The 26518-nt window shown below is 41.2% G+C and overlaps 1 protein-coding gene across 9 annotated transcripts in view; it reads right to left on the bottom strand.

The window, feature by feature from the left end:
• The window catches only part of RUNX2 (RUNX family transcription factor 2), a 294868-nt gene extending 278979 nt beyond the window's left edge, over positions 1–15889 (bottom strand). For all 9 annotated transcript variants that reach the window (XR_008553226.1, XM_054698837.1, XM_054698839.1 and 6 more), the window contains exons 1-3: positions 15176–15889; positions 6543–6699; positions 106–210 (exon numbers count right to left, since the gene is read on the bottom strand). Coding sequence is in view for 8 of the 9 variants with exons in the window: in XM_054698837.1 (XP_054554812.1) it covers positions 106–210; positions 6543–6699; positions 15176–15541 (628 nt within the window). In the remaining variant the exon portion in view is untranslated. The remainder of the gene's footprint in view (positions 1–105; positions 211–6542; positions 6700–15175) is intronic.
• Between the last annotated feature and the right edge of the window lie 10629 nt (positions 15890–26518).

The following is a 26518-nucleotide window of genomic DNA, read 5'->3' as shown; positions in this document are numbered from 1 at the left end:
TTTCTACTAACTGTCCTTCCTTACAAATATATACAGATGGGATAAACTTCTCGCGGGGTCTCCACAAACTCTATTACCATTTCTAATAAAAAGGCAAGTACTTACTTCTGGGTTCCCGGGGTCCATCCACTGTAACTTTAATAGCTCTGTGATAGGTGGCTACTTGGGGAGGATTTGTGAAGACAGTTATGGTCAAGGTGAAACTCTTGCCTGCGGATGTAAAAGGGGAAAATCCACAGTGAACATTAAAAGATATTATTGATGTTTAATAGAGCAGTCTAGATGTCCAAATTGCATTTAAGCATCTCTAACGAGATAATGAAACAAAGACAAGAGTCTAATTCAGAAACCCTCCGTCACTTTGGGAGTTACTTAATTTGCTGAGCATAAGATTACCATCTTCATTGCAGTACTATACAAGCAGGCGTCAGCAACCCCCCCCCGGCCCCCGAGAAAAAAAGCTGCTCAGTAGCAATAGCTGTAATGAAAACGAAAACCCCGATCCACTTAAGGAGGGTTCTCTCTCCTTTCAGTTTTTTCCAACATCAGGAACACATCCAGCACAGACAATTTTAGAAGTCTTTATTTAGGATTAGGTCACGACCCCATGAGAGAACAATAGTAAATCACTGTTGATTATGTTATTTACTTCACATGGCTTTAGCATTTCATTTGCTTAACTGCACTACAATAAGAAGATGAAAGAGGACGGTTCTTATGGGAATCATTTTAACAGGAGCCAGTGTCTCCTGTCCTGGCCTTAATGTGCCTGTGGTATGATGATTTCATCATTACTGGAACAAAGTTTTTCTCCTCCCCGCCCCCCTCCCCTAACATACCTCCTTGCTGTTAAATCTTTAAATAACTCTCTCCCTGACAGTTACTTGCTTTTTGCTAAATGTGCATGACGTCTCCCAATATAAATATAAATTTTTACTTTTAGCAGAAGGTGCTCTTCATAGAAATATCACATCTGATGTTTCAAATAAATGAGCTAAAGGTGATGAATGGGGGGTGGAGGGAGGACAGGGAAAAATTTGGTAGCAGATTTGGAGGTTTGCTTTCTCCAGAAGAAGATAGACTCTGTTATACAGACTCACTGACAGTTGTAATCAGTTAGATTTGCAACGGTTAGTCATGTCAGATAGTCAAAACTGCAAACTGTTACAAGACAGGAAAAGGTGGGCGTGAAACAGTGACTCAATAAAACATTCAGCAATCTCAGGCCAGAGTATTCATTTAGCCTGCTCCTATAACGGACCTTTAAAAAGCTCATTTTAGTTTGCTTTGTTTTTTGGTCAGAGACTGTTTTTCCCTTTACTGAGGGCTGAGGGTATTAAATCAAAACACAAATCTTAAACAATATGTAGCAATGCAAAGTTTAATGCAATCTTTTCAAAGCTTAATATGGAACAGGTTATATTCAAAACTTAATGTAGAACAGGTCTTTGGCTGTCAAGTCTAGTGAATGGGTTTTGTTTTCAACCCAAACCATGTAAGTTCCTAAAATATGTTTAAAACACACATCATTTGTTACTCAGTATCTATAGTTTTAAGTCTCTTTGGCTATACTTTTCCATGGCCAAGAAGAAAAAAGAAAAAAAAAGAAAGGAAAGACAGGAATTGGGCAGGAGGGTGGGGGGAGGAAACAGGGAAAGATGGATATTGATTAGAAACCTAGTAAATGCCTGTCACTCATACACGTCATCTCATTTAATCCTACCCAGTTGGGTTTATCACCCCCATTTCACAAATGAGGAATCTGAAGCCCAGAGAGGCTTAGTAATTTATTCACATAAGTAATTAAGTAGAAAATATCAGGATCTAAACAGAGGTCTTCTAGACTTTAAAATTTAATGTTAGATAAAAATGCTCTTATTTTAATTTTTCCAGAGATCATTAAAGAAAACTAATAGGTAAATTATTTCTACATGTGCCCCAATCAGTTCTATAAGATCAAAACAGTAAATAGAATCTACTAAGGTAGTATCTTAGTAGATAAGATGAGAACATTTTATTTCAACATATCATAGGTACACCAAATTTCATCCACATGTATTGGATGCTACATGGAATTAAGTAATTTAATTGTCTGGTTAGAGAACAATGTTTTTGTTGTTGCTGGGTTTTGTTTTTTACAAACATTAAGAATAACCAGAAGAATAAGGCAGCCAGCAGTCTAAACTAGTTACAGAAAATTGAAAAATGTACAGAAATGGAGATTAGAAAGTTGAACAGGAAGCCACTGGATTCAGATCAGGCCCTGCAAACAATGGAGAGATCTGTAGGGATAAACCAACTGTAAATTGAAAGTTGGGCCTCCCCGGTGGCTCAGCCAGTTGAGTGCCGCACTGTGAAGCTGTCCATAGCCTCTGCAGCACGGGTTCGATTCCCGGCCCGCCAGGGAGAAACCCACATGGTGTGGCAGACCTCTCCTGCCTCGCCTGCTGCTCCCCTCAGCAGTGTCTTTGGTCCATCTGTCTGTTCTGCTCCCTGCTCTGTCTCTGGTGAATCCTCTCACCCTCCCGCACCTCTGACCTGTACCCCAGTTCTTGTATAAATAAAAAAAACTCTTAAAAAAAAGTTGATTTATATTAAAAAGATGCCATTTAGCCAAGATTGATCCCAGAGCCAAGACTGCATTTCTAACAGTGGCTCCAAAGGCGCGCTTAGAAGACAGCTATCATCCAAGCACCCATCCTAACAAATCAGGGGTGTCTATCTCTCAATTGTCCTTAATGTCATAAATAACCTGCCAAAGATTCTGCCCATTCATTATCTAAACTGGTTCTGAGAATATTCCTAGGATATTCTTTAAATATCACCTAGGATATTTAAAGTTATCAATGCTTCTCCTAAATGTAGAGAAACACTTCATGAAGGAACAAAGCCAATTATAAAATTAACTCTATGGTATAAAAAGCATCTAAATGTTCAAAGCAGCAGTAGTTTTCAATAGAGTTCTTTTTCAAAAGAGATAGGTTTGGGGAAAGGAAACAAATATTTAAGCATAACGATGGTCTCCTACAATCAAATCCCAGGAAATCAATATGTAGTTTAAACAACTAAAACAAAAATCAAGGAGTTGCCTTCTATTTCTTATTGCCCCTTCAGAAGAAACATGAATATAAAGTTCAGGAAGCCTCCAGAAACTACTACCCAACTAGGTAATTGGTTCTTTAACTTATAATAATGATCCATTTCCTAAATCAAATGATTTTGTGGGCATTCACTATTTCCTCATATAAAAACTTTATCCAGCTTTCATTTTTATCATTTTCCGTAAGCGATAAAAATGGAGGCTCCTATTTAAAAATGCTGGTTCTTAGGAAGCCAGGAGTCATTAAACAACTGTATCATCCATGGCTTTATCTGAGAACTAGTTCTGGAACATGTCCTCAAATCATGAATTTTCTAATATAACAGAAACTGTCATTAAAAGACAATTCCAGGGCCTCCCCTGGTGGCACAGCGGTTGAACGCTGGGCTGCGAAGCTGCCTGCAGTCTCTGCAGCGCCGGTTTGATCCCCAGCTGCTGGCAAGGGTCCCACATGGCGTGCAGACCTCTCCTGCCGTGCCCGCTGCTCCCCTCAGCCGTGTATTTCATCAGTCTGCCTGTTCTGTTCCCTGCTCTGGCTCTGGTGAATTCTCTCACTGCGCTTCTGACTGTACCCAGTGCTTGTATAAATAAATAAATAAATTTTTAACAAAAAAAAAAAATAGACAATTCCAACTCAGCCTGAGGGGCTGTCAGGAATATTCAGGGAGGGAAGACTATAAGCAGGAATTTGTACCATGCCCTGTACACTATAGGTACTTAAAAATACTTATAAATTAAAAGCAGCATGTTCGATGTCAAAAGCGGGAAGCACACCAAGAAAACTCAAGGACCAAAGTCATTTTAAACACTTCTTCAAAATATAAAGGAGAAAAAAAAAGTTAAAACCACACGCCACCCATAACTTAATGCACGTTTCATTGATGTTCTACTTTTACTGCAAAACATTTCCTTAAGACACACTCATCAGATGACACCAATGCCAAAGTCCTGATGTGGCTCCATTATAGATCTGAAACGGTTTTTCAATTTCTGAGAGTTTATATTTCTACCAGAGAAAAGAAGGAGTATAACATTCCAGGAACTTTGGTGTTTTTTTTATTTTTGAATGCTACTGAAAATAGAAAATTTAAGTAGCTGGTGGGGGGGGGGAATGCAATGGTAACAGCGTGTTTGATACAGACTTAATCACTGAAGAGAAATGTAGAAGTTGTGAAAACCAAAGAGGAAGCTGGAAAGCGGGTCAGGTACACAGGCAGGTTAAAAGGTTTCCTGACACTGAAAAACTGACCCTTATTTCATCAGAGTGATATCTCTTATCAGTGCTGTCTTTTTTTTTCCTCTTCATTTCAGTTTGATACTACCATTTCCTTTCACAAAATGTTAATGTAGTGATACTAAAATCTATTATTAGTGATAAATCAATTTTTCTTTCTCTCTCCACCCGCTCCCCCTCACCCCCAATCTAAGTCTCGAAGACAAGTCTGGACCAATTTCTCCATCCTGCCTCTGGCAGCAGACTGTAGCATTTCAGATCCTCCACCAAGTCCCGGCTGCTTCAAAGGAAAAATCCTACTTTCTTCAGTTAAGATCATAAGAAATATAGGGGGAGGGGGTCAGCTCTGTTTGGACATAATTACACTTCATCAAAAGAAGCTTTCTTCATCTTCCATGCGTGAAAAGTCTGCAAGCAGTTAAGTCTGTCTTTTTTTTTTTTTAAATATAAAAATTGCTATTTGGGAAACCAGCCAAAACTCAGAAAGCCAATATAGTAAAACAGTGCACACCCTTTGTTTCTCTTTGAAGTTTCTAAAATAAATATGTTGAGGGTTTACAAAGTACACTATCACTTTGCCATAGTTTCTACTCAAATTGATCAGAGAAAAGTTATACAGCATCTCTATAATACAAATGCAAGATAAATGAAAACACTAGCTTGAACCTGTAAAGTAAAATAAAGTATAGCTTCAAACTTTTAAAAATGAAATTCATTACTCAAGTTAAAAAAAAAGTAATAGTACATAAGAAGATTCAATTCAGAGCATACAGGTAAATCTTCATGTTCAGATATTTCTTCTTACCAGAAAAAGAGAAGCTTTAATTGTACAATGGACCTGCAGCAGAGGCTGAGAGGGATGAGGGGGAGAGGGAACGGATGAATATATACACATACACACTTCACACCTAATCATTCAATAGTGAGATTAGGATGTGTCTTTTTTTTTCTTTTAATGAAAGTAAACTAAAACCTGATGCAGAGATAACCCCTTTAGTTTTGATTCCATCAGAGGCTCTGAGCCTCACTTTATTTCAAACAACCTTTCAGTGACAGTATCTCATTAGCATGCATCATTTTTTTTAAATAAAAAAGTACAACTTCTTGGCCCTGTTCCTAGAAAGTAAACTAAAACTACTCGTCGGAAACAGCCTTGCTTGAATTTCCCTTATCAAGTTTTTACAATGGCAATAATTTGACATCTGATCCAAACTAAAGAGCAATTATTAGACATGGTTTAAAAATTGATACTTCTCATTTCCTAATTCAAACTTGGGTTGAAGTAATTCCATGGGTTCTGCAATTTATTTCACCTTGGTCCTAGTGGACTATTTTTCTCTCTTTCTTATGGAATACTTAAAATAATAGATTCAACAAATAAATAAATGAACATCATACTTACAATGGATGACTATTAACAGACTCTCTATAGAATAAGTAAATAAAACCCAAAATATTAGTATCCTTACAGGCTGCTTCTTAAAATACTAACCCCCTTTATGAAATAGCTGTGACACCCTAAAAAGAAATATTTTCTATTTTGTGTGATCTTTTAAGGAATTCTAATATTTGTTTATGGATCCAGATGGCAGAACCCCTTAAGTACTGTGGAAATTGAGTCCCAATCATTCATCTGTGTAGGCAGCTCTCTATAGTCATTCTAACATAAGTAATACATTATTCACTTAGTCAAATGAAAAGTCTTCTGTAAAAGACTATGATTTTTAAATAGATTCTAATTATGAGTAAATCAAATCAGATTTACACAGAGGTAATGTATAATAAATGACAAGCATTGTGCTAGTTATCCTTGTAACAACTGAGAGCAAAATTGCTATCATCAGGAAATTGATCCAATGTATTCAGTTATCTTTCCCCTTTTGCCACTCAATTTTCTCAGTTATTTCACTCCTCATAATTGAGAATTTGAGCTTTCAATTTGTTCGCTCTACCTTACATGCTCACATCCAGCAAAATCAGGAGTTAGTCCTTCTGAAAGCACTGAATCTTCAATTTCACTTTTGAAAAATGAAAGAGGAGTGAGTACTCAGAAAAACACTCAACTTCATCTGGATGCCTTTAAATAAAATTTTCAGTTATTCTATGCAGTAAAAGAAGGTGCTGGTCTGTATAAAGACTAGCCTTCTTGTCCATCAGAGGATCTTAACGTGTTTATTCCATTATCATTATTAAAAGTCAGAGACCTACCTCGTCCACTCCGGCCCACAAATCTCAGATCGTTGAACCTTGCTACTTGGTTTTTCATAACAGCAGAGGCATTTCGGAGCTCAGCAGAATAATTTTCATCGTTACCCGCCATGACAGTAACCACAGTCCCATCTGGTACCTCTCCGAGGGCTACCACCTACATAAAACAGGAAACACAGCAGCAATAATGGCATATCAGAAAAGCTTAAAAACTGAGAATACAGTTTCATTGTGAGTGATGTGTCTTATCAGGACTTGGTACTCTAGTCCAATAATGGTCGACAGGAATGAGGCATCTGCATATGGATTGAGATGCCACTTCAAACAGACCAATGTTTCAGGGTCCACCCATTTCAAAGGCAGGCAAAAGTTTCCTTCATTTGTTGTTGGATTCTTCACAGAGTACATGTACATTTTTATTAAATCCCCATGTTAGGTTGTCCATAGGAATTATGCCACAGAAAGAAGGCTGATGTCCCATCTGCAGATTGCATTGTACACATTAAGGCACCGCCTGTCTGCAGCCGGGGCGCCCTGAGGTGTGGTCTCATCAGGATCACAGGCTAAAAAAGAGAAAGTCTGGTCAGCTCCATGGGAGAAGATGATTAGGTGAAACCTTGCTGACTATACAGAAGCCTAAATAGGATATGATACCCAAGACTACATTTCATCTCCTTACTTGGGGTTAGATATTCAGTTTTTAATTTAAGAATATTTACTGAATATCCACTCTGCAGTGGGACCCAGGGGGATATACAAGTCCATCAAAAGCTTAAAGTCTAGGTAAAAAAGGACTGAAAATTGTCGATGACCAATAATCAATATGCTGACAAGTGGTACAGATAGAAAATATACCCTTAGTCAAACTACTACCCTGTCTTGGAATGGCAAATTTGCCTCCTTAATCTTCAACAACTGAGGTTGACTGACTCAGTCAAGTAAGGGCCCAGGATAATTAGTCTTTGAGGCTAATAAACATTTTCACTGCTCCAAGGATAGGGATTACACTTTTAACCAGGGTTGTTTAACATGCAAATGAGTACTTGTGATTAACATGCAGCCTGGTAAAGGAAAGTCAATACAGGGGCTTCACTGCCAGGTATAACCAACCCATTACCAAAACCCTTCCCTTCAATAACATTCCTTTCTCTCCAGCAACTTGCACAATTCTATATTCAGAATATTACCATCTCTTCCTCACTCAGTTTCCTGATGCTCATGTGGTCACTGAGCAGTGACTAGTAGTTAGAGTAGCCCACTACTTTCTGACATTAACACCCATGTATGCTTGCTGTCCTGGCAAATATCCTACTCTTCCTTCCACATCTAGTGCTACTCCCACCCCTATCAAGATTTCCATAAGGCAAACCTAAGCATTTAATTCCATGTTCCCATTACAGTTTGTACATACTCTCATTAAAACAGATTTCCTATCCTGTGATGAAACAGACACCGTCACTATAATTTGGGGCTGAATATCCCCCACCCATGAGCCCTACCCTAACAATCCACCATCACAACCTCTGCTCCAGCAGAAAACAACCAAACAAAAAAACTTGTCAATTTTTTTTCCAGCTTTATATTGTTTTTTCTTAGGCTGTTTCTCGCCTCAATTCTTTTCTTTAGCACTTTCTTGTTCAGATTAAAATCACAAAGTTTTCCTGAAATGATAGAAACCATTTCCACAGAATCCACTCCATATTTCAATGTACATATGTCAGTGATCTGCCTGCCCCTTTGGATATGCCAGCCCAAAGCTGTGTGGCCAGGACTCCAGGTAATATTATACTGGAGACTACATAAGAGAAGGGCCTTTCATCTATCTCTTCACCACTAGTTACCCAGTTCCCAAAACAGTGTCCAGCACACAGTAAGTGCTTAACAAGTATTCTTGAAATAAATAAATAAATAAATAAATAAATAAACAAGCACCACTTCCCACAGCTCCCCAAATGCCTCCAGCTAAAATTCTGAAAAAACAGCAATCATCATGGTGCCCTTGCTCCAAACTAGTCTTTGCCAACTTTTTCTGACCCTGGGTAGAGGAAATCCAGGTGAGTATCCCCACCCAATTATATGGGTATTCCATTCAATGTGAGAAGTCTCCTAGATCAAAGATGACTCCCTTGTGAATATAACTTCCTCCCTGCACACTTGATCTAGTGCCTCAAGAGGCAACTAATCTAGGTAATGCTAGATTTAGAAAGCGATGTGCTTTCAAATTCACCATGACCCAAAAGTGAATATTTGAAAATATTGAAATAATTGACTATGTTTGCCAGTATTGATCTGAATATTTGACCTTTTTTACACTCAGCATACTGCGTTTTAAGACCTGCTGAGTGGCTTTCTGTGTCAAAGTAAATATGGAATTTAATAGTAAAAACATTGATGAACGCAAGAAAAATTATACTGCTTAGAAGAGAACGAATGCACAAAAATTCAAGGGCCCTCACTTTTTTCCCCACCTCTGTTGCATCTGCTATGCCTTCCCAGAAGGAACTGCATCTCCAGGACCACAGTTTTCAAATATAAACTAGAAATAATTTTTTAAGTCTATAAAATGTTGAAGATATTATATAACTATACAGTGTAATTGCAGTGATGTACTTTTTGTAAAACAAGGAGGTTAACTTCTGTTTCTTGTCTTCTGGGTGCTAAACATAGACTGTGACTTATAAACATCCTTAAAAGGTTCAATTGAATATGTAATTCTTCACTTCATGTTTTGAGATGGTTTTAAGTGTTGCTGAGGGGTAACGGATGACTGCCGATGGGTTCTCTCCAGTCTGACTAAATTTCAGGGAAAAAGTAAAGAAAGCTGTCCCATTATAAAAATTTCAAGAGTTCTGGGACATTATTATTTTACTGAATATTTTTAACATAATGGATTTCTTTTTAGCTAGAAGAAAAGGAAAATTGATTCAATATGGGAAAATATGAAAGAAAAGATCCCTAAGAGTGAAATACATAAATCCATTTTACTTTTCTTAAGCAGCCTAATAATGGCCATATTAAATATCCGCATGTTTTACGTATTACACTTAATAACAAAACAAGTAGGTAATCACAAATTGTATAGGTCTTCTAGGAGGCTTAAAACCCGATCTGAAAAAAAAAAAAAATGCTAACTAATAAGGTATAACGACAACTTTTCCTGTTATAGCTGAACTATATTTCAATGGGCAAATAAATTATTTCTTTTTCTGCTATTCACCCTACCAAACAGATTGCTTAATGTTTTTTCTGAGGGAGAAAAAAAAAAAGCAGGGATAGTATTGTATTTGACTACATATCAATCAGAAGAGTAATTACATGTTTGAAGCTTTAAAGAAAAAAAAAAAAGTAGATCTCTGACTAAAAAAGGTTCCCTTGGAAATTCTCAACTGTGTTTATCTAAGAGAAAAACAGAAGAATCAAGAAATTTTTACACATTTCATCTGTACCAAACCCAAGCAATGGAAAACATTTGAAGAGGCAGAGAACAATCAAAAATTGCTTTTACTAGTTAGGAATAAGCATGCATTAATATTTGTTTCCATAGAATTCCAACACAAATGTTTGTTTTGCAAAAAAATAATTTGTGATGAACTCTTTAACATTTATATTTAAAATAGTAAACCTACAAATTCAAACACTTCATGGGAAAGAGGGAAGTAAATTCATATCCTGACATTTCAGAAAACAGAAAGAAGTTCCTTTATTCAGCACACCTCACTATAATTAGCATTTAAATCTCATGCTATGGAGCTTGTACAAAATAAAGTAAAAGGATACTGAATTTTAGAAATGCTTTTGAAATTCTGTATGAGATTCCTTATAAGTAAATCTGTACTCTAAGAGAGGAGAATTAACTTGGACCCTTAAATTTGTTTTTATGGTCTTATTGTGAGAAAATTAAAATTCCCCATGACATTTCCATTGACAGAGATGAGTCTAATCTGATCTATTACTTTCACAGACCAATATTATCTGGCATATTGTACTTGCAGAAAAATTGAAATATGGGTATTTTTCCAGATAGAATATGATCAAATCTTTCTTTGCAGTAAAAAGAGAGATAAAGGGGTAACTGCAAAAAAAGGAAAAAATTTATTCCTATGGAAAGTATTTTAAAATAACCTTAAAGGAACTATCAAAGAGTTCCACAAATAGTATAGTAATTTTTAGAATTTAACCTAGAATTTAGGAAGTCCCACTTAAATTGTAGAACTATAGAAAAAAAAATACAATATAAAACATTTCATAATTTTTAAAGTATATGTCAAAGAGAAATTGATGGTAATTAGTTCAATTTAACTGGGGAATGTAACATGTTTCAAGCTGATTTAGATCAACTAACAATGGTTAGATCCTTTAGCATCTGAAATTTTGAAATGATACAAACAGCAATGTCAAAGGAGAAAAAATAATGAAAGATATCATATCATGCCTATTTTCAAATGTTTTCTAAGAAATTTTCAGGATTTATTTTCCATCTAAAATTATTGATTTCCATTATTTCACAGTAAGTTTTACATAAATAAATCCTAAAATTTTTATTGCATTTAGTGGTATAATGCAAAAACTTATGTCTTCATCATTTGGGCTCCATTGTGATTTACATAATTTTGCCTAACAATGTATATTTGGTTGAATGATTTTTTAAACAGGTCTAATAACTTGTTTTCCTTTCTTTGGGTATAGTGAAATATAAAAAGATACAAACATAAAATCTGATTATTAAATATGTAAGGAAAATGCAATTTACTAGTGTCAAATATTTATTAGTTGCATACTTGTTTTTGAAGACAAAAATGGCCAGTGATGTTGAAAAAGTTATTTTCAAATAGAAATTAGTTCATCATTGTGAAACCTTACTTATGACAAATACTGAAAGGTATCATTAAATATACAAAATTAACTATGAGTAATAGATTATATATCTTAAAATGTGTTTTCTTTCTTTAGCACTGCCAGAAAAACATATGATATTGGTAAATATACGGTCCAGTGTTCTCTAACTTAAGCAGTGGAATAGTTTTGCACTACTTTTAGTTTTAAAATATACATCTGGACTTAAAATTTCTACATAGTGTTTCAGCTTGAAGCTCTTTAAAGCAACCGAGTTATGAATCCTGAGCACCAGGCTTCATGGTGGAAATGCTGACAGACCCCCTAACTCTATGGGTGCTACTGGATGCAGGGTTGACATGCTCTCACCACTGTTCTACCTGATCATTAATGAACAAACTTGGCAAACTGCTGTATGTCACCAGAATTATCTAGGACAGAAAGGGTCCTAACTATTTTAAGCTTTCGGTGAGTTACAGCTGAGAGAAATGTTAAAAATATATGTATTTCCATTTCCTTGACACCTGGGAGGACTGAACATTTCAAAACTGCAGATCTTTGTTAAAAATACAATGTCAATAAGCAATGCCACTTATTTTAAAGTATACTAGTTTATGCAATTTTTATATGCTGAGTATAAAGGAATTAAGTATCCTTGTCTAATCCCAAAACAAGGGAAGATGAGCACCACCAATACATTACATACATCTTGATATCATCCAATATCATTTTGATGCACTATGTTAAATCAGCATATCAAAACTCAATCTATGGAATTCATTTCTGGTTCTCTCACAGTGCAGAGCAGAGCTCAGTGTCACAGACATTTGGGCTCAATAAATAATTATTGTATTGATTTAACTATCAGACCTCTCAACAATTACATTCTCTCTCTGTTTTTAAATGTATTTCCCTATCTACTACATACCTAACAACACTGTAATTTACTTTGTATACAGCTCTCAAAATGCTAGCCAAACTGCTGTCGCCACTTTTAAAATCGAGGCTTCTTCATATTCTTTCTTCATTGCAGATGTATTTGATTATGTTGCAAGAACTAAGAAAGTCTGCTGTTTTGGGGGCTTTTATCTCAAAAGTAAGGTAAAGAGAAATGTTCCTACTACATTCAAATGAAAACAATAAAGACTGTTGTCAAAATATGATGTTCCAAGTATCTACACATCATTTTTAGCAGAGATAAAACTTCTATATTGAGTGGGTCTTTATTTTACTGGCTATTTGAATTTTGTTAAACACAGGTAGGGGAGTGGGCAAATGCCAAGTCAAGTTTTAGGTTAACTCGAGTCATTATTCAATTGATATTAAAAGTTCAATTTAATGAGGTCATGTGTTACCTATGGCTTTTGTTTGCTGGTTTTAAAGTAAACAACAATACCTATTATTAATAGCAAAGAAAGCAATTTATTTTCAAACAAACTTTTTAAAAATGTAGTAGTAAGAAAACCTAAATAGAACCAGAATATCTAAGAATAGCTCAAACTAAATGGTGTTCTATCTTTATGCCAAAACATCCTTTCTACCCAAAATACTTAATGCTCAAAATTAATTCAGCATCATAACTGTAAGAGCCAGTTACACCTTAAACACATCTACGGGAACAAATCGTGTATCTAATATCAAACAGCTAAATGACATCTTTCAAAACGCATTTTCATATATCCTGATTTGTAGCACCTAGTGTGTTTTATTTGTTATTTCATCACCCTGTTTTTTTGTTTGTGTGTTTATTTGCTGGGGGTTGGGGCGGGGTGTAGGGATGCGGAGATTGGTAAAAACAAATTTCCAATCTCACATAAACCTAATTAGAAAATTCTGGACCTTTGAACAATGAACACTGTACAAGAGATCTCTTGCATGAAAACTGAAGTGTCTACACATATATGAATTTTTCACATTTCAAGGAAGGAAGAAAACATCAACCTACAAAATGGGTGGTTTACAAAAAGAGAAATGTGACGGTTAAAAAGAAAAAACATTTCTTGAGCCAACTACAAAATGAAACTTGCCCCAGAATGCAACATCCCCTTTCCACAACAATTCATTCTGATTTCTGTTCTGATATAAGACCGAGCAAGATAACCAGCTCTAATTGACCTGGACTCCCCTCTCTTTCCACCCCACCCACACACGGAATCTGAATTGGTGCGTGGGGGGAGGGGTGATCAACAACTGGGAACCGCCAGTGGCCCGTGGGAGTTTGGCCCCAGGGTCCACAATGAAGGAGTTGGCATGATTCCTTCCTTTTTTTCTTACCCCAGGGCCTTGCTTGCCCTGCTCTCCATAGATCCCATAACCCAGGGGATCCACCTTCACGAGTTCAGAGGCCAGACCCGGCCGGAAGCATCTTTCCAGAGGGCTCGGGTCCCTGTCAGGCTCACCGCCCCCTCCATGCCCCGCGCCCAGCCCCGCCAGGGAAGACGGCCCGGGAAACCATCTCCCCATCACTTAGGCTCAGTATCTGCCCCGGGGCTCCGCGTCTCCCCCTGGCGAGGACTGCGCGGGGAAGTCCCGGTGCTGTTTAGGAGGCCCACGAGAGGGCCCCGACCTGCCCCCTCAGCGCGCCCTGCCCCTGCCCCTGCCCGCGCCTCGCCCGCGGACACCGTCCCTCAGACTAACGGGCCGGGCGCGCGGAGGAGGCCGCGGGGCGCGCGCCCACACCCCAGGGGTCACTCCGTTTGCGCCCAGGTCACGGGCCCTCGCTTCCCACCACTCTTCAGAAGCAGGAAAGACCTTTGGGGTTTAATTCCTTCAAAAGCAATAAGACCAATCCGCAACACTTCACCTCAGTTTTCAAGGTGGGCGAACCGAAGGCGTTTCACAGGTTCCCCCCGTCCCTCCCAGACCCGGCGCGGCGAGGCGCCCGGTCCCGGCCGCAGAGACCTCGCGAGCTCCCGCCTCCCGTCTGGGCCCGCGCCTCCCCGCGATCCAGAGTCCAGACCCCGGCACTCCCGGCCCCGGGGCTCCCCTGCGGCGGGCGCGCCACAGCCCCGCCTTCCTCCCGATAACGGAAACTGGCCCGGGTCTGCCAGCCGACTCTACGCCCCCGCTTCTCTACCCGCCAGCGCTCCGCGAGTCCCCCATCTGGCCAGGGACCCTCTCGGACCCTCACCACAAATGCAGCCCACGCGCCGCGGCGGGCACCCGGCGCCCCGCCCCGGACTTGAACGCCCCGCATGGCACCCCACAAACCCCGGCCCCCGCGCCTGGGAGGGGTCGGGGCTGCCAGGCTCCCGCGGGTCAGAGAAGGGGGCGCGCAGAAGGGCGGAGGGCACGCGCGTGCGGAATCCCGGGGAGGCGCGGCGCCGGCAGCCCGCGGAGAGGGGCCCGCCCGGAGGCGGGCGAGGGGGACGCGGGCGTCCCGGGGCGGAAAGCCGGGGGTCCTGGCCTCTGGGGAGCGGGGACGGGCTGGCGCATATCAGAGTGGCGGCGTCAGGACTGGGCACCTGGAGTCCGGGGTGGGGGCGGGGAGGCGGCCGAGAGGAGTGGGTTCGCGCGCGGCCGGGGAGGCTCGCGGGGCGATGACCCGGTCAAGGGGACCAGGGCTGAGGGGGTGGCTGCAGGCACAGGTGGGACAGGAGCTGCGCGAGGTCGCTGGGCTGAGCACGCGAGGGCCCCCGAGAGGGAGGGTCGGGGGTCTCTCGCGTCGGGACCGCCTCGGGAGGAGGTCTCGGAGGCCGGCGGGGCCCGGGCCGCGGCCACGCGGAGACCCCGCGGGAAGGTCCCGCGGCGCCGGGCCGGGACCGGGGCCGGGGGGGGGGGGGGCGGCCGCAGCGTCTTACCTTGAAGGCCACGGGCAGGGTCTTGTTGCAGCGCCAGTGCGAGGGCAGCACAGAGCACAGGAAGTTGGGGCTGTCGGTGCGGACGAGTTCGGCCGGGTGGTCGGCGATGATCTCCACCATCGTGCGGTTGTCGTGCGGCGGCCGCAACCGGGGCACAGCGGCCACCGCAGCCGCTGCCGCTGCGGCCGCCGCGGCCGCCTCCTGCTGCTGCTGCTGCTGCTGTTGCTGCTGCTGTTGCTGCTGCTGCTGCTGCTGCTGCTGTTGCGCAGCCACCACCGGGCTCACGTCGCTCATCTTGCCGGGCTGCAGGCTGCTGGAGGGGGGGCTGAAGCGCCGGCTGGTGCTCGGATCTACGGGAATACGCATCACAACAGCCACAAGTTAGCGAAGTGGCCGGGGGAGGGGGAGGAGGGTGGAAATGAGGGGCGAGGAGGAGGAAATTGGGGGGGTGGAGGCGAGACGGGGGAAAGAGGACGGAGGTGATGGGGCTGCAGAGGTGAGAAATCAAGTTCGGTGCAGCCGACTGCCGGGCGGAGTCTGACGGAGCCAGCGGTGGCTTTGCGGAGCAGACGGGTCGGCGGGTGGGAAGACCCTGGAGGCTCAGGTCCTGGCGCGAGACTTTGGAACACCCGGGGTGCCGGCTACGGACGGACGCGGAGATGTGTTTGGCCGGGGGCTTCAGCTTGCAGCTTAGAGGAGGGTCCCTCGGGGCACCACGTCCTGGGTGCGCTGGCGCCCCCGCCCAGTTCGAGTCCAGCGCTGGCGCGGAGTGGGTTCGGCAGGCCAGCCGCGGGGCCCGCGCAGCAGCGCGCTGCCAGCCCCCGCCGCGCCGCGCCGCGCCGCGCGCAGCTCCCCGGCTGCAGGCGTCCGCGCCACTGCCCGCCCGCGCCGCTCCCCCCGCGCCGGCTGCGCGCTCGGATTCCTCCCCCGGCCGGCAGCTGCCGGCCCGGCTCCCCGGCTCCGCGCCTTCCTCTCCCTTCTCTTCTGGCCCGCTCACCGCCTCCTCCTAGCATCCACTCCCTCCTGCTATTTGCAAAGCTCCCCTGACCCTCGCGCTTCGAGGTGCCAGGAGGTAAGTCGCGGGCAGCGGGTCTCCAGCCTGCGAATCGCAGCCGCTGCCGCCGCCCGCCGGCCGCGAGAAGGAGCCCCGGACGCCGAGCGAGCGCAGCTCCCGAAGCCTGGAGAGGCGGCCCTGTCCTCTCGCTTCTCCCCGCTCCCCCCAGGACGGGGAGCCCCCTTTCAGCAGGTCGGAGTTGAAGCGGAGACGCCAGAGAGCCGCGGGCGTCTGTCGTTATTTTTCGTTGTAACTTCAGGAGAGGAAGAAGGAAAATTCTTGAGTGTCTGTGCTGACTTCTCAGCTCGCTTCTCCCTTCCCCCACCCCGACCCTCCCCCCTCCACCTCTGCAAAGAGGCTCCTGGGGGGAAAAGATTTTGCAGGGTTTGGGTGTTTTTTGTCATAAGTGACACCAAAAATGGGGGGGGGGCACTTGTCAAAATACTTTTTAGAAACTCAAATGGGTGACTGAACGCTTTTTCTCCTATATCAAACGTTGTTCTTAGAGAACAAGAGTGAGTTTTGAGGTTTGTTTTTTTTTTTTAAAAGACTAGAAAACTGTCGGTTTGATTAAAATAAGTTGCAAAAATCCTTACTGGGAAAAAAACCAGCAGTTTTCCATGAATTTCAATCTTTTATTACATATTCTGCATCTAAAAACAAATCTAATGTCTTAGCTTTCTTCTCCACCACTCCCTGAGCAAAAAAATAAATAAATAAAAATACCAAATAAAATATTCAAAATGTTTCAATGGCTATTTATTTATGTATTTATTTCCCAGTATGGGTTTTTTAAAAAAGCGACTTTGGATCCCCCAAAAAGTTGTGGTTGAGAGGATGAAGGAGCGCGGAAAAAAAGCGGCAGTTTTACCTAAAATGTGGTTTTTGGAGGCTGGGATTTCTAATGATTAGGTTTTTGTGGTTTATATAGACACGACTCTGGCGAAGGCGATCATTACGCTGATGAGAGTCAGGAGCACGTGGGTGTCTCCGACCAGCCTCAAAACCCGAGCCTTCAAAACAAATAAAACAATGTGCGGCGCCCGCAGAAGCCGGGAAATCCGCTTGAGGCCATTGCACCCCGAAGAAGGGGGCACTGGAACGTTTCCCCTCCGCGCTGTGTACTGCTAACGTGCCTTCCTTGCTGTCAAACTCTCTAAACCGTCCAAAACTCGAAAACGTGTCTGCAAACGATTCATCAGTTGCCAAAGTTTCAGATTCCTGACGGGGTAGCTGACACTAATAAGCGATTTTATAAAATAAATGAAAAATTAGAAGGCCTCCCCTTGGAGTATTAAGAAAGATAGTTGAGTCATCACTCCCCCCCACCCCATCTTATTTAAAGCAATTCACGTACCCATTAAGTGGCGTTTTTTACTGCTCAGCGCAAACGCCTCTCATCCTGGGAGCGACCTGCCACGACCCTCCCTCTCGGTTTTTAAAACTTTGCTTCCACTCGCAGAGCGGGCGTGGGGAGCTGCGCCTTTGAAGGGGCCTGGAATGACTTGGAGAGTGGGCGGCAGCAGAAGAGGGGACTTGTCGCCTGCCACCGACTCTAAAGTCCATGTTAGGGGCTAGATGAACTTGGAGGGGTGTGGTTATAAGATTTGAGGACCAGCATTGCCTTCCAAAAAGATGCGCGGGGGACAGAGGGGCTTTCAACCGCGGGTGCACAGGCCGAGAGGAGGAGCGAGGGGTGCCTAGGCGTGCGCAGTGGTGGGGGTAAGAATGGGGTTCTGGGGACACTGCCCTGTCCTTCCTCTTTGGGGTTGTTTTGTTGTTCGTTTGTTTTTTCAGCTACTCTTTCTCCATTCATCACTCCAAGCCTCCCTCATCAGTCTTTCCCATTACCAGTTTTCTCTTCTCCCCCAAATTCGCCCACATAGGCGGGTGTCCTCGCCGCGCCCCTGTTGCCTCCTCGGCCTTCCCACCGCGACGCCGGGAAGCCTTTAGCAGCACCCGTTAAGACCCTCCCTAATCCTCGCCCCGGGGCCTCCCGGCCTCTGGGCCCGGCACCGCCGGCTTGGGAGACCCCCACTGATCTACCCGAACTCGCCGCGCGGCGACGAGCTGAGCTGTCTCCTGCGCTTGAGATTTTTAATTATCTTTTCGGTCACAGGGGAGAGCTCTAACCCCGGGCACCGGCGCGCCGCGTGCGCGCACAGGGTCGAATCTTCCCGAGCCGCCGGCTGCTGCCCGCGAAGGGAAGCCAGGCTTCGTCTTCCAAAAAGAGAGAGACTGCATCCATTACTGTCCTACCTGATAAACCCACTCGCCAGCACCCGGCACACTCTGGCACATGCATCCGCTGACACCCATGAATACACGTCCACAATGTGCAAGCACAACCACGGTTCCCCCACCACCTCAATTATTATATATTTTTTTTTTTTGGTCTTTTTTTTTTTTTGGTCTTCTATTTGGGCGCGCTGGACCTCTGTCTATCAAAGATCTCTGACTTGTTTTGTTTTTTAAGGTGTGGGGGGCAGCAAAGAAGGGGAGAAGTTACAGGAAGTGGATTGTTTCTGTGACCAAAAGGTGGTAGAAATTGAGTTACTACCACAGTAGGTGATATGCTGCCATTCTGGGGTTGTCCTCCTGCAGGAAAGTCCACAGAACAGGGAACTCCCAGATTTTTTGAAGAGGCTGAGTAACAGTCAATATTTCAAATATGGGCAACCAGACGGTTTTGGTTTTTGTTTTTTTGTTTTTGTTTTTTTTAAATGAAAAACTTTAGGCAGTTTAAACTTAAGTAATTTTCTCAGGGACTTTTTCTTTCTCCATCTCTGTTTTGCACTTTCTTTGTTTTACTCGGTGGATAGCAAAATATACAGGCCTGTATGGTTGGATGCCTTAACTGGGGGAGTGGGGCGGTTAAAGGTGATTTAATCAATGGTGAATTATTTATTTTAATTAACCATATCCGGTAATTCAGCTTTAATGGCCTTCCTTGGGCATCTTCCCCTCCATTTCACATTTCAATGAAACTAATATAAGCAGCTCTTGGAAGTTACTAGTCTTGGATCCCTTAAAATATCCTACAGTTATTTATAATGTGGAAATGAAATTTTCCACTGAATACCCTAACAACGTTTCAGGTATCTGGCAGAGCCGATTTTCGGTCTCCTTTCAAAAATATCCTCTTGCTAAACATTCACACTTTCAACTGAAACTGACTGAGCCTGGAACTGATGTTATCTTGGCTCGAGGTATAATATTTAAAGGAAGAAAACATTTTTACAGACCCCTACACCGAACCTCTCCTGGAAATAGTAGACACATAGGAAAATCATGAAAATTTACATTTGTGTATTTTTATGCTATAGTTTGTATGACCTCATTCTTAGGTTTAGGTTTTTTTTCCCCTAGCCCCAAATGTGCAAACAGCCCACTAGAGTCCTCTTCAGAAGAATCTGCCTTTTCTGTTATCTGCTATGACATTGAAAATATATACATTTTTCTGAAAATGTGGCTACTCTAGGTGATAAAGCATAGTTTCCCTTCCATGTCCTTTAACATTTAATATAGCTATTGGTGATGATACCTGGCAATCCTAACTTTCTAGACAAAATGAAATGTGAAAATATCCAGTTATTTATCTAGTCAACAAAATGAATTCCTCAAACTGGACACAGAATCCATACTTCCTTCCCTCAGGTTTCATCTTCTAACCCCTACACATTGTTTTATACATACTGTTTTTTTTATATAGGGCCTTTTTCACCTTTCATCTGTGAAATATCTGGATGAAAAGTAAAAATCACTAAAAATGTTAAAATAATTTCAATGGACCAACTAACTAATAAAGTGGGACAAATTTACAAATGTGCAATGGAAAATCATGAACGTATTAATGATCCCTAACATTTTTAATTTGTTGGTTCTTTCTAAATAGAACCACCTTTAGAGTTTTCCTTTGGACTGTGATTGAGTGAAAGTTATCCAGCCCTGGGAGATGTAGAACTGCTGCTAAACCAGCTAGACCATACTCTAGACCATAGGCCAAATCTGGCTTGTTGTCTATTTTTGTATGACCTACAAGTTAAGAATGGATTTTGAAGTAATTGAAAATTGTAAAGAATAATAATATTCATGATGCATGAAAATGATATGAAATTCAATTTTCAGTCTCCATAGTTTTATTGGAACACAGCTATGTTCATTTGATTCTGTACTGTCTGTAGCTGCCTTCACCTATAATAGCAGAATCATGTAGTTATGACAAAGATTGTATGCCCTGAAAAAGTCTGAAATATTTGATATGTGATTTTTACAGGAAAAAAATTCAAATTCTTCCCCTAAAATAAAAGGGATATAGAATGGGAACATGAGATAGCAGAAGGGAGTAGATGATAAAGAAAATACTGGAATGGAGTGTGGGTAAAGGGTCCAGATTAGTTTTTCTAAGGGAAAAATGCATCTTTTAACTTATTTTCTGAATAAAATGTAAATCAAGTAGACTTGTTTTTCACTGAAAAATTCTGGATGTGACAAGACAGTGAGAAAAGAACAAGAAGTTTGTCGTTTTCCAAGAGCTTAAAAACAATCATCTTATACATCTCTATCAACATCTTCTGTTTTCCTTATTGGGATTATGTATAAATGAGAATAGAGGAAAGGAACTATCACGTAGTCTGAACATGAAAATAAAATAGGTAAGGCTTTAATAAGTTTAGTCCATCTGTTTGACAGATGATTACACTACAAACACAAATGAGCTTACCAAAAATTTTTGGTATACAATATTTTCACAAGTCCTAGATAAAGTTTTAAGACAGCTAACTCAGTAACTTAAGTGATGCCAAAGCTTTCTGACATTTTTCCATTTTAATTTCTTGTACAGTTAAATACTGTCTGATTTGTCTTAAGCTCAGGCAATTTTTCCCTTTGTCAATGGACCTATAATAATTTGCATGGCTGTAAGAGATGAAATGGGTGTATTGGAGAGCTTAGCATCATAAACCTTTCCTTGTTCTAGTTAGTGTTCCCAAGGGCCAATTTTAGGCACTTATAAGAGGCATTGTCGTAAAAAGACTGACTCTCCCCAGATGATCTTTTAGAACCACATTGATGGAGCACCTGTCTAATTGCGCTTTAGGAATGCATGGCATCGACTAAAGTGCCATTCATTTGACTAAAATACCAACTTACTAAATGACACCCTCGTTACCTGAAGAGACCAGTGTAGTTTCTAAAAAGGGTCTAATTTATTACCCAAGAATCAGAGAAATAACACTAATTTTCCCAAATCAGGCCGTTGGTCTTTTGGTATTGGCAACTTTCCTGTGGTGGTGGCAGTGACCTTTGAGAAGTAGTGGAATATTTATACATAAAAGTTTACAGAGGTCTTAGATGAAACATCTAAGCGCACCTTTAAATTATGGTTTCTTGTAGCAACTTAACCATATTTTACTTATGTGCTCGAATATTACCTTCACGACATCAAGGAAGGTGCTATCCAATTCTAACCCCACTACCCAGAGTTCTAAAGCCTCACTTTAGACTCTGGGATGGTGGCCTGAACCATGTACTCCCTCTCCACACTCTGCTGTCAGGGTGAGAAATGTAAATTAACTGTACTGCCCATCCATCTAACAAAGTGAGAAATTCGAATTTCTGTGGAAAATGTGAATTTCCCACAATAAAGAGGTAAGGGGAAAAACATGAAAAAAAAAAAAAATAGAACAGCAAGAGTTGGTTCTATTAGCTGCAGTCCTAGGAGGTGTCAGTTCTAGGTCACCATCCTAAGTGTTTCCCACCATTGACTATCATTCTCAGAAACTTCCTCCAGTGTTTTTCCCCAGGCTTTCCTGAACTAAACCACGTTCTTCTCCCTATCTACCCATGATCAAGTTCTACAAGCAATGGTTCTTTTATCTTCTTTCACTTCAATGTTCCCTGAATTGTTCTTTGGGGAGGGGGGCGGGCGGGAAGGGGAGGGAAGGGGGCGAACCTGTTTCTCAATCCCATTCCTATAAATCATTATTTTTCTTTCAGATTATTTTCATCCCTAGGTGTGCCAGTTATCAATTTACCTCTTCAAATTCATTCTTTTTGCCTGCTGTGGGAAAATGTTTTTTTTTTTTTAAAGATTTATTTATTTATGCATACAAGAACTGGGGTAAAGGCCAGAGGTGTGGGGGTGGTGAGCGGATTCACCAGAGACAGAGTGGGGAACAGAACAGGCAGATTGACTGAAATACACTGCTGAGGTGAACAGCAGGCGAGACAGGAGAGGTCTGCTGCACCATGTGGGTAGCTCCCTGGCCAGGGATCGAACTTGTGTCGCAGTGGCTGCAGATAGCTTCATAGGCTGTGTCGTAACCTCTTGCACCACCAGGGAGGCCCGGAAAATGGTTTTTGACCCTTTAAATATTTCTCCTTACCAGCTGGCATTTACACTTTTTTCAATAGTGGGGATTAGAGAAACTTTGCTGGCGGGAAAGGTGCTGCTTCCTGGTCCCCCTGCACTCTCACAGCAGGTTTCTGTAGTCCAGCATGTGTAGCTTCTTCACTTGGCTCCTGCAGTGCATAGCTCTCAACAGCACCTTGCAACTTTCCCCTGCATCCTTGCCACACCTTCTGACTCTTTGGTAGCAGTGATAAAATACCTCTTTGTGAACAGTTTTTCCCAACACCCTGAAGGAAAGATTTCCAGCAAGTTCCACCAAAGCAAGTCCTCTGTCATCCAGGGAGCCATGACTGTGCTGTCTCAAGAGGGTTTAGGTCTGAGCCAAGGTGAAAGAAGGGGAAGAAAGGATTCTTGCTTGGCTGCTCCATTTCAGCTTTGAGGGCCTTACTCCTGTAGTCTCTAGAGTTCTCTCTACTTCTTCTTACCCAATTCTTTGTTATTTCAATCCCTTGTTATAGTCAACAATTCTTCATAGTAAACTTTCCTTATTCAAATTACTATGAAGTCTCTCCGTCCTCATTGTTCCCTGACTACTATGCTAAGGTTTCAGTTTTCTGCTCACTAAGATATACTTATTCACAGTGGTAACTCCATGCAGTCATGATAAGATAAATATTTCCAACATTGTATTACAACTACTAAATGATTTATCTCTACCTGATAGGTATAATAAGTACATATTTAGAAGACATGTTTTTAAGAGAAGAAAAGTATGGATGGGGAATTTCAAAGCATGGGGTGAAATTGGTCAATATTCACCCCCTCTAGAGTTCTCTCCACATCTTCTATGAAATCCCATAACCCACACTTTCTATTTATCATAAATATGATCACATGCAAAAATTGCAAAGTTGCCCCATGCTGAAATCTGATAAAAAGTAAGGTTCAAGGAAGGTGGATAGATTTCTTGCAGGATGGGAAGATCAAAATGCTACCTCCAAGGAAAGGAGGGGAAGAAGGCTGGAGGAATGCTATCTTATTGGACTTGAAGTCAGAGACTAGACCATGTTGTGGCTCTTTGGCAAAATAAAATTAGAAAAAAACTGGATTAGACTTAACATTACCAATTTCTTCCAGCTTTTAATATACTCCATGCATCTTGAATCTCCATAAAAAGAACCTAGAATACAACATTTCCCAAATTTTTTTAATTATTGCTTCTGAGCAGATTTAAAGGTTCTTTGAAGTATTTTTAGAAAATACCAAGCTAAACCAAAGTGAAAAAAAATTTTTTGGAACATTAAAGGGACCATCCTGTCTAGAAGGGAATATTATTACATAGTGGGGGAATACACTGGGCTGGGCTGCTTACAGCAAGGTCACAGAGGGCCTTGGTACCATGATCCCTTCCTTTGACCACATTTATAAGAGGGAGAACATTCAGACCACTTCTAGAATTCACTCTCTGTCTTTGTCCTACTGTTCCAGTCCAATTTCCCCCTTGTTCTAAACAGGATTGTTGAATGGAGTCTTCTCTGGGCAGGGCCAAAGGGGGAAAAAAGCACAATGGGATTGGAGCCTGTCTTTATTTGAAGATTTGATACTTCGTTCATCATGGATCTTTTGATATGAAGTTTTATTTTTTAAAACATTGCATTAAAATATTATCATAAATAATGAGTTTCTTGGAACCCTCTTAAAATTTGTACCCCAGGCTAGTGTCCCAATTAATCCTATTCTAATCATGGCCCAGCCCTAGTTCTGTGATATACAGAATTTACAGTGATTCTTGACCTTCCTCTTCATCATCACTTTTCTTTTTTTAATATATCACCAAATATAAATATAAATTGCAGTAATTCTGTACTGTCCCCAGAAGAATGCATCTGATAATTTTCAGTACCTAAATAAAATTCCAGTAGCAGATATAACAGAAGAATTTTGTAATGAAAGCTCAAGTGTGGTTGTGTGTGTGTGTATGTATGAAAGAGAGAGAGAGAGAGGTTTTTACCTGGTTATCACTCTTTAGCAATAAAAATACACATCAATTGCTTATTATTTAATTTTAAGAAGGCACATTCCATCTTTTTTGGTTAATTCCACTTAGAAGAATTTCTTCAATTTTTCAAAATAAAATATGATTTACAATCACTTAGAACCTGTTATCTTTCATTTCTCTAGGTGTGTGTTGGTGTTAAATTGATTAGATTCATTTAATAAATGAAATCTTCACAAGAGTTTTATAAGTGATAATACTACTGTTGCCACTGTGAAAATAAGCTTTCACCAGACTGTGAAGAAAAGTGTAACGTGAAAAAAAGAAAAAAAGTTTCATTGGTTAATATTCTTTCTTCTGTCAATACCATTCCTCTTTTGTTGATTTACATCTTTGCCCAGAGTATGTAATTATTTCATTTTCTGAAGTAAACTCTAACTTTCTATAATTTTTGATGATCAGGTATGAACCTTAACTATGACATGATTCTTTGACATTCTGAAATAGGCATTTTTCATACATCTTAAAAATCAAACTCCTTTACATGACTCCCTCTAGCAAGCCTTAATTGGGATTTTGACCTCAACCTTTAGGCCAGATTTATACATACGTAGCTAATCAACAAATCTAAAATCCTATTGGGTAACCCTCTTCTAATTATTTTTAATTAAGAAATCTTACAGTAAGTCAAACTGATGAAATATTCTAGGTCTTTCTCTGATCTACTTAAGGTTTATTTTTGCTCAAGAATGCTGAAAATGGGGGTTGCAGCTAGTAGTTTCATTGAACAGTGTTTTTTCTGTTTTTAACTTGCTTCACTGATGTTTTTCCTCATTGAAAGGTATTATTACGATGTGCCATGACGATAAACATGGAAATTAGTTGAGGTGTTATGATTGATTATATGTTGTCATTAACAATTTAATAATGGCTTCTCTGATGCTATTGGTGCATGCAAAAATAAATGCCTTTTTTCAAATTTGTACAATAAAATTTGAACTGTGAAAAATACATAAATGAGAGAATCACTAGAAGTAAGATATAAGAAGCATAACTCATCTTACAGTCAGTCTTGAAAATTGAATAACTTTCAATTTTCATCTTTGTTTTGCCAGCATTTACAAACTCAACCGTAAAAATTCCCTCTAGGCAAAGATCTGGCAAAAACATTTCAGTTGAAAGCCAAGTTATCTATAGAATGCTTCTTACTGTCAGTGTTAAAATTACAAAACTGGAAGATAAATAGTTGGAAAGTTACTTTGCACTTGTCACTCTAAGAAAGAGAGAAAGCATATGTCTAAAAAATAAGTCTAAACAATTCATCAGTATTTTTATTTAGACATGTATAATCATAAAAGTAATTAGTTTTAATTCATTCACTTCACTCTTGAAATTGTATTATGCAAGAAATCTAGGTGGCCTTGATCATTTTAACACAAGTTGCTCAGTTTTCTGACTTTCTTAACTGGACAGTATGCAGTTTAGAGCCATTAAAAGAAAAACGTTCAGAAGGTTTATATTGGAATGGGCAATTAGTCTCTTCCCTTTGAAATCCCTTCCAGGAACAGAGCAACAGACCCACATGTGAACTATATTTCTTCTCAGCACATTTTAGAAGAACAGCAAAATAGGAAGTACATTAGAACATCTTTTTAACTCACTCAATATAAAATCTTGAACACAGGCTCCAGACCAACACCTCCTAATGCCTCATAGAAACTTTCATCTGAAGATTCATAACATAAACTCCTCAAGGTCAACACTATGTCCAATATACTCAGCTCACAATTTCAAGCAGAAAGGGGGACTAGGTACAGCACTTAAGTTCCCAGGGCCCAGGACAGAGTTCTTATTTTTTCCATATTGGTTAGAACACAGGATTCTGAGTTCCATAGCTGTAGAAACCATGCTTGTTTAGCTCATAAACAATGTGAAACCCCA

This window comes from Talpa occidentalis, unplaced genomic scaffold (assembly GCF_014898055.3).
Source record: "Talpa occidentalis isolate TD23 unplaced genomic scaffold, MPIMG_talOcc4v2.1 talOcc4.2, whole genome shotgun sequence".
Taxonomy (NCBI): domain Eukaryota; kingdom Metazoa; phylum Chordata; class Mammalia; order Eulipotyphla; family Talpidae; genus Talpa; species Talpa occidentalis.
Note: the sequence above shows the minus strand (reverse complement) of the source record. Positions and strands in the feature narration are given on the sequence as shown.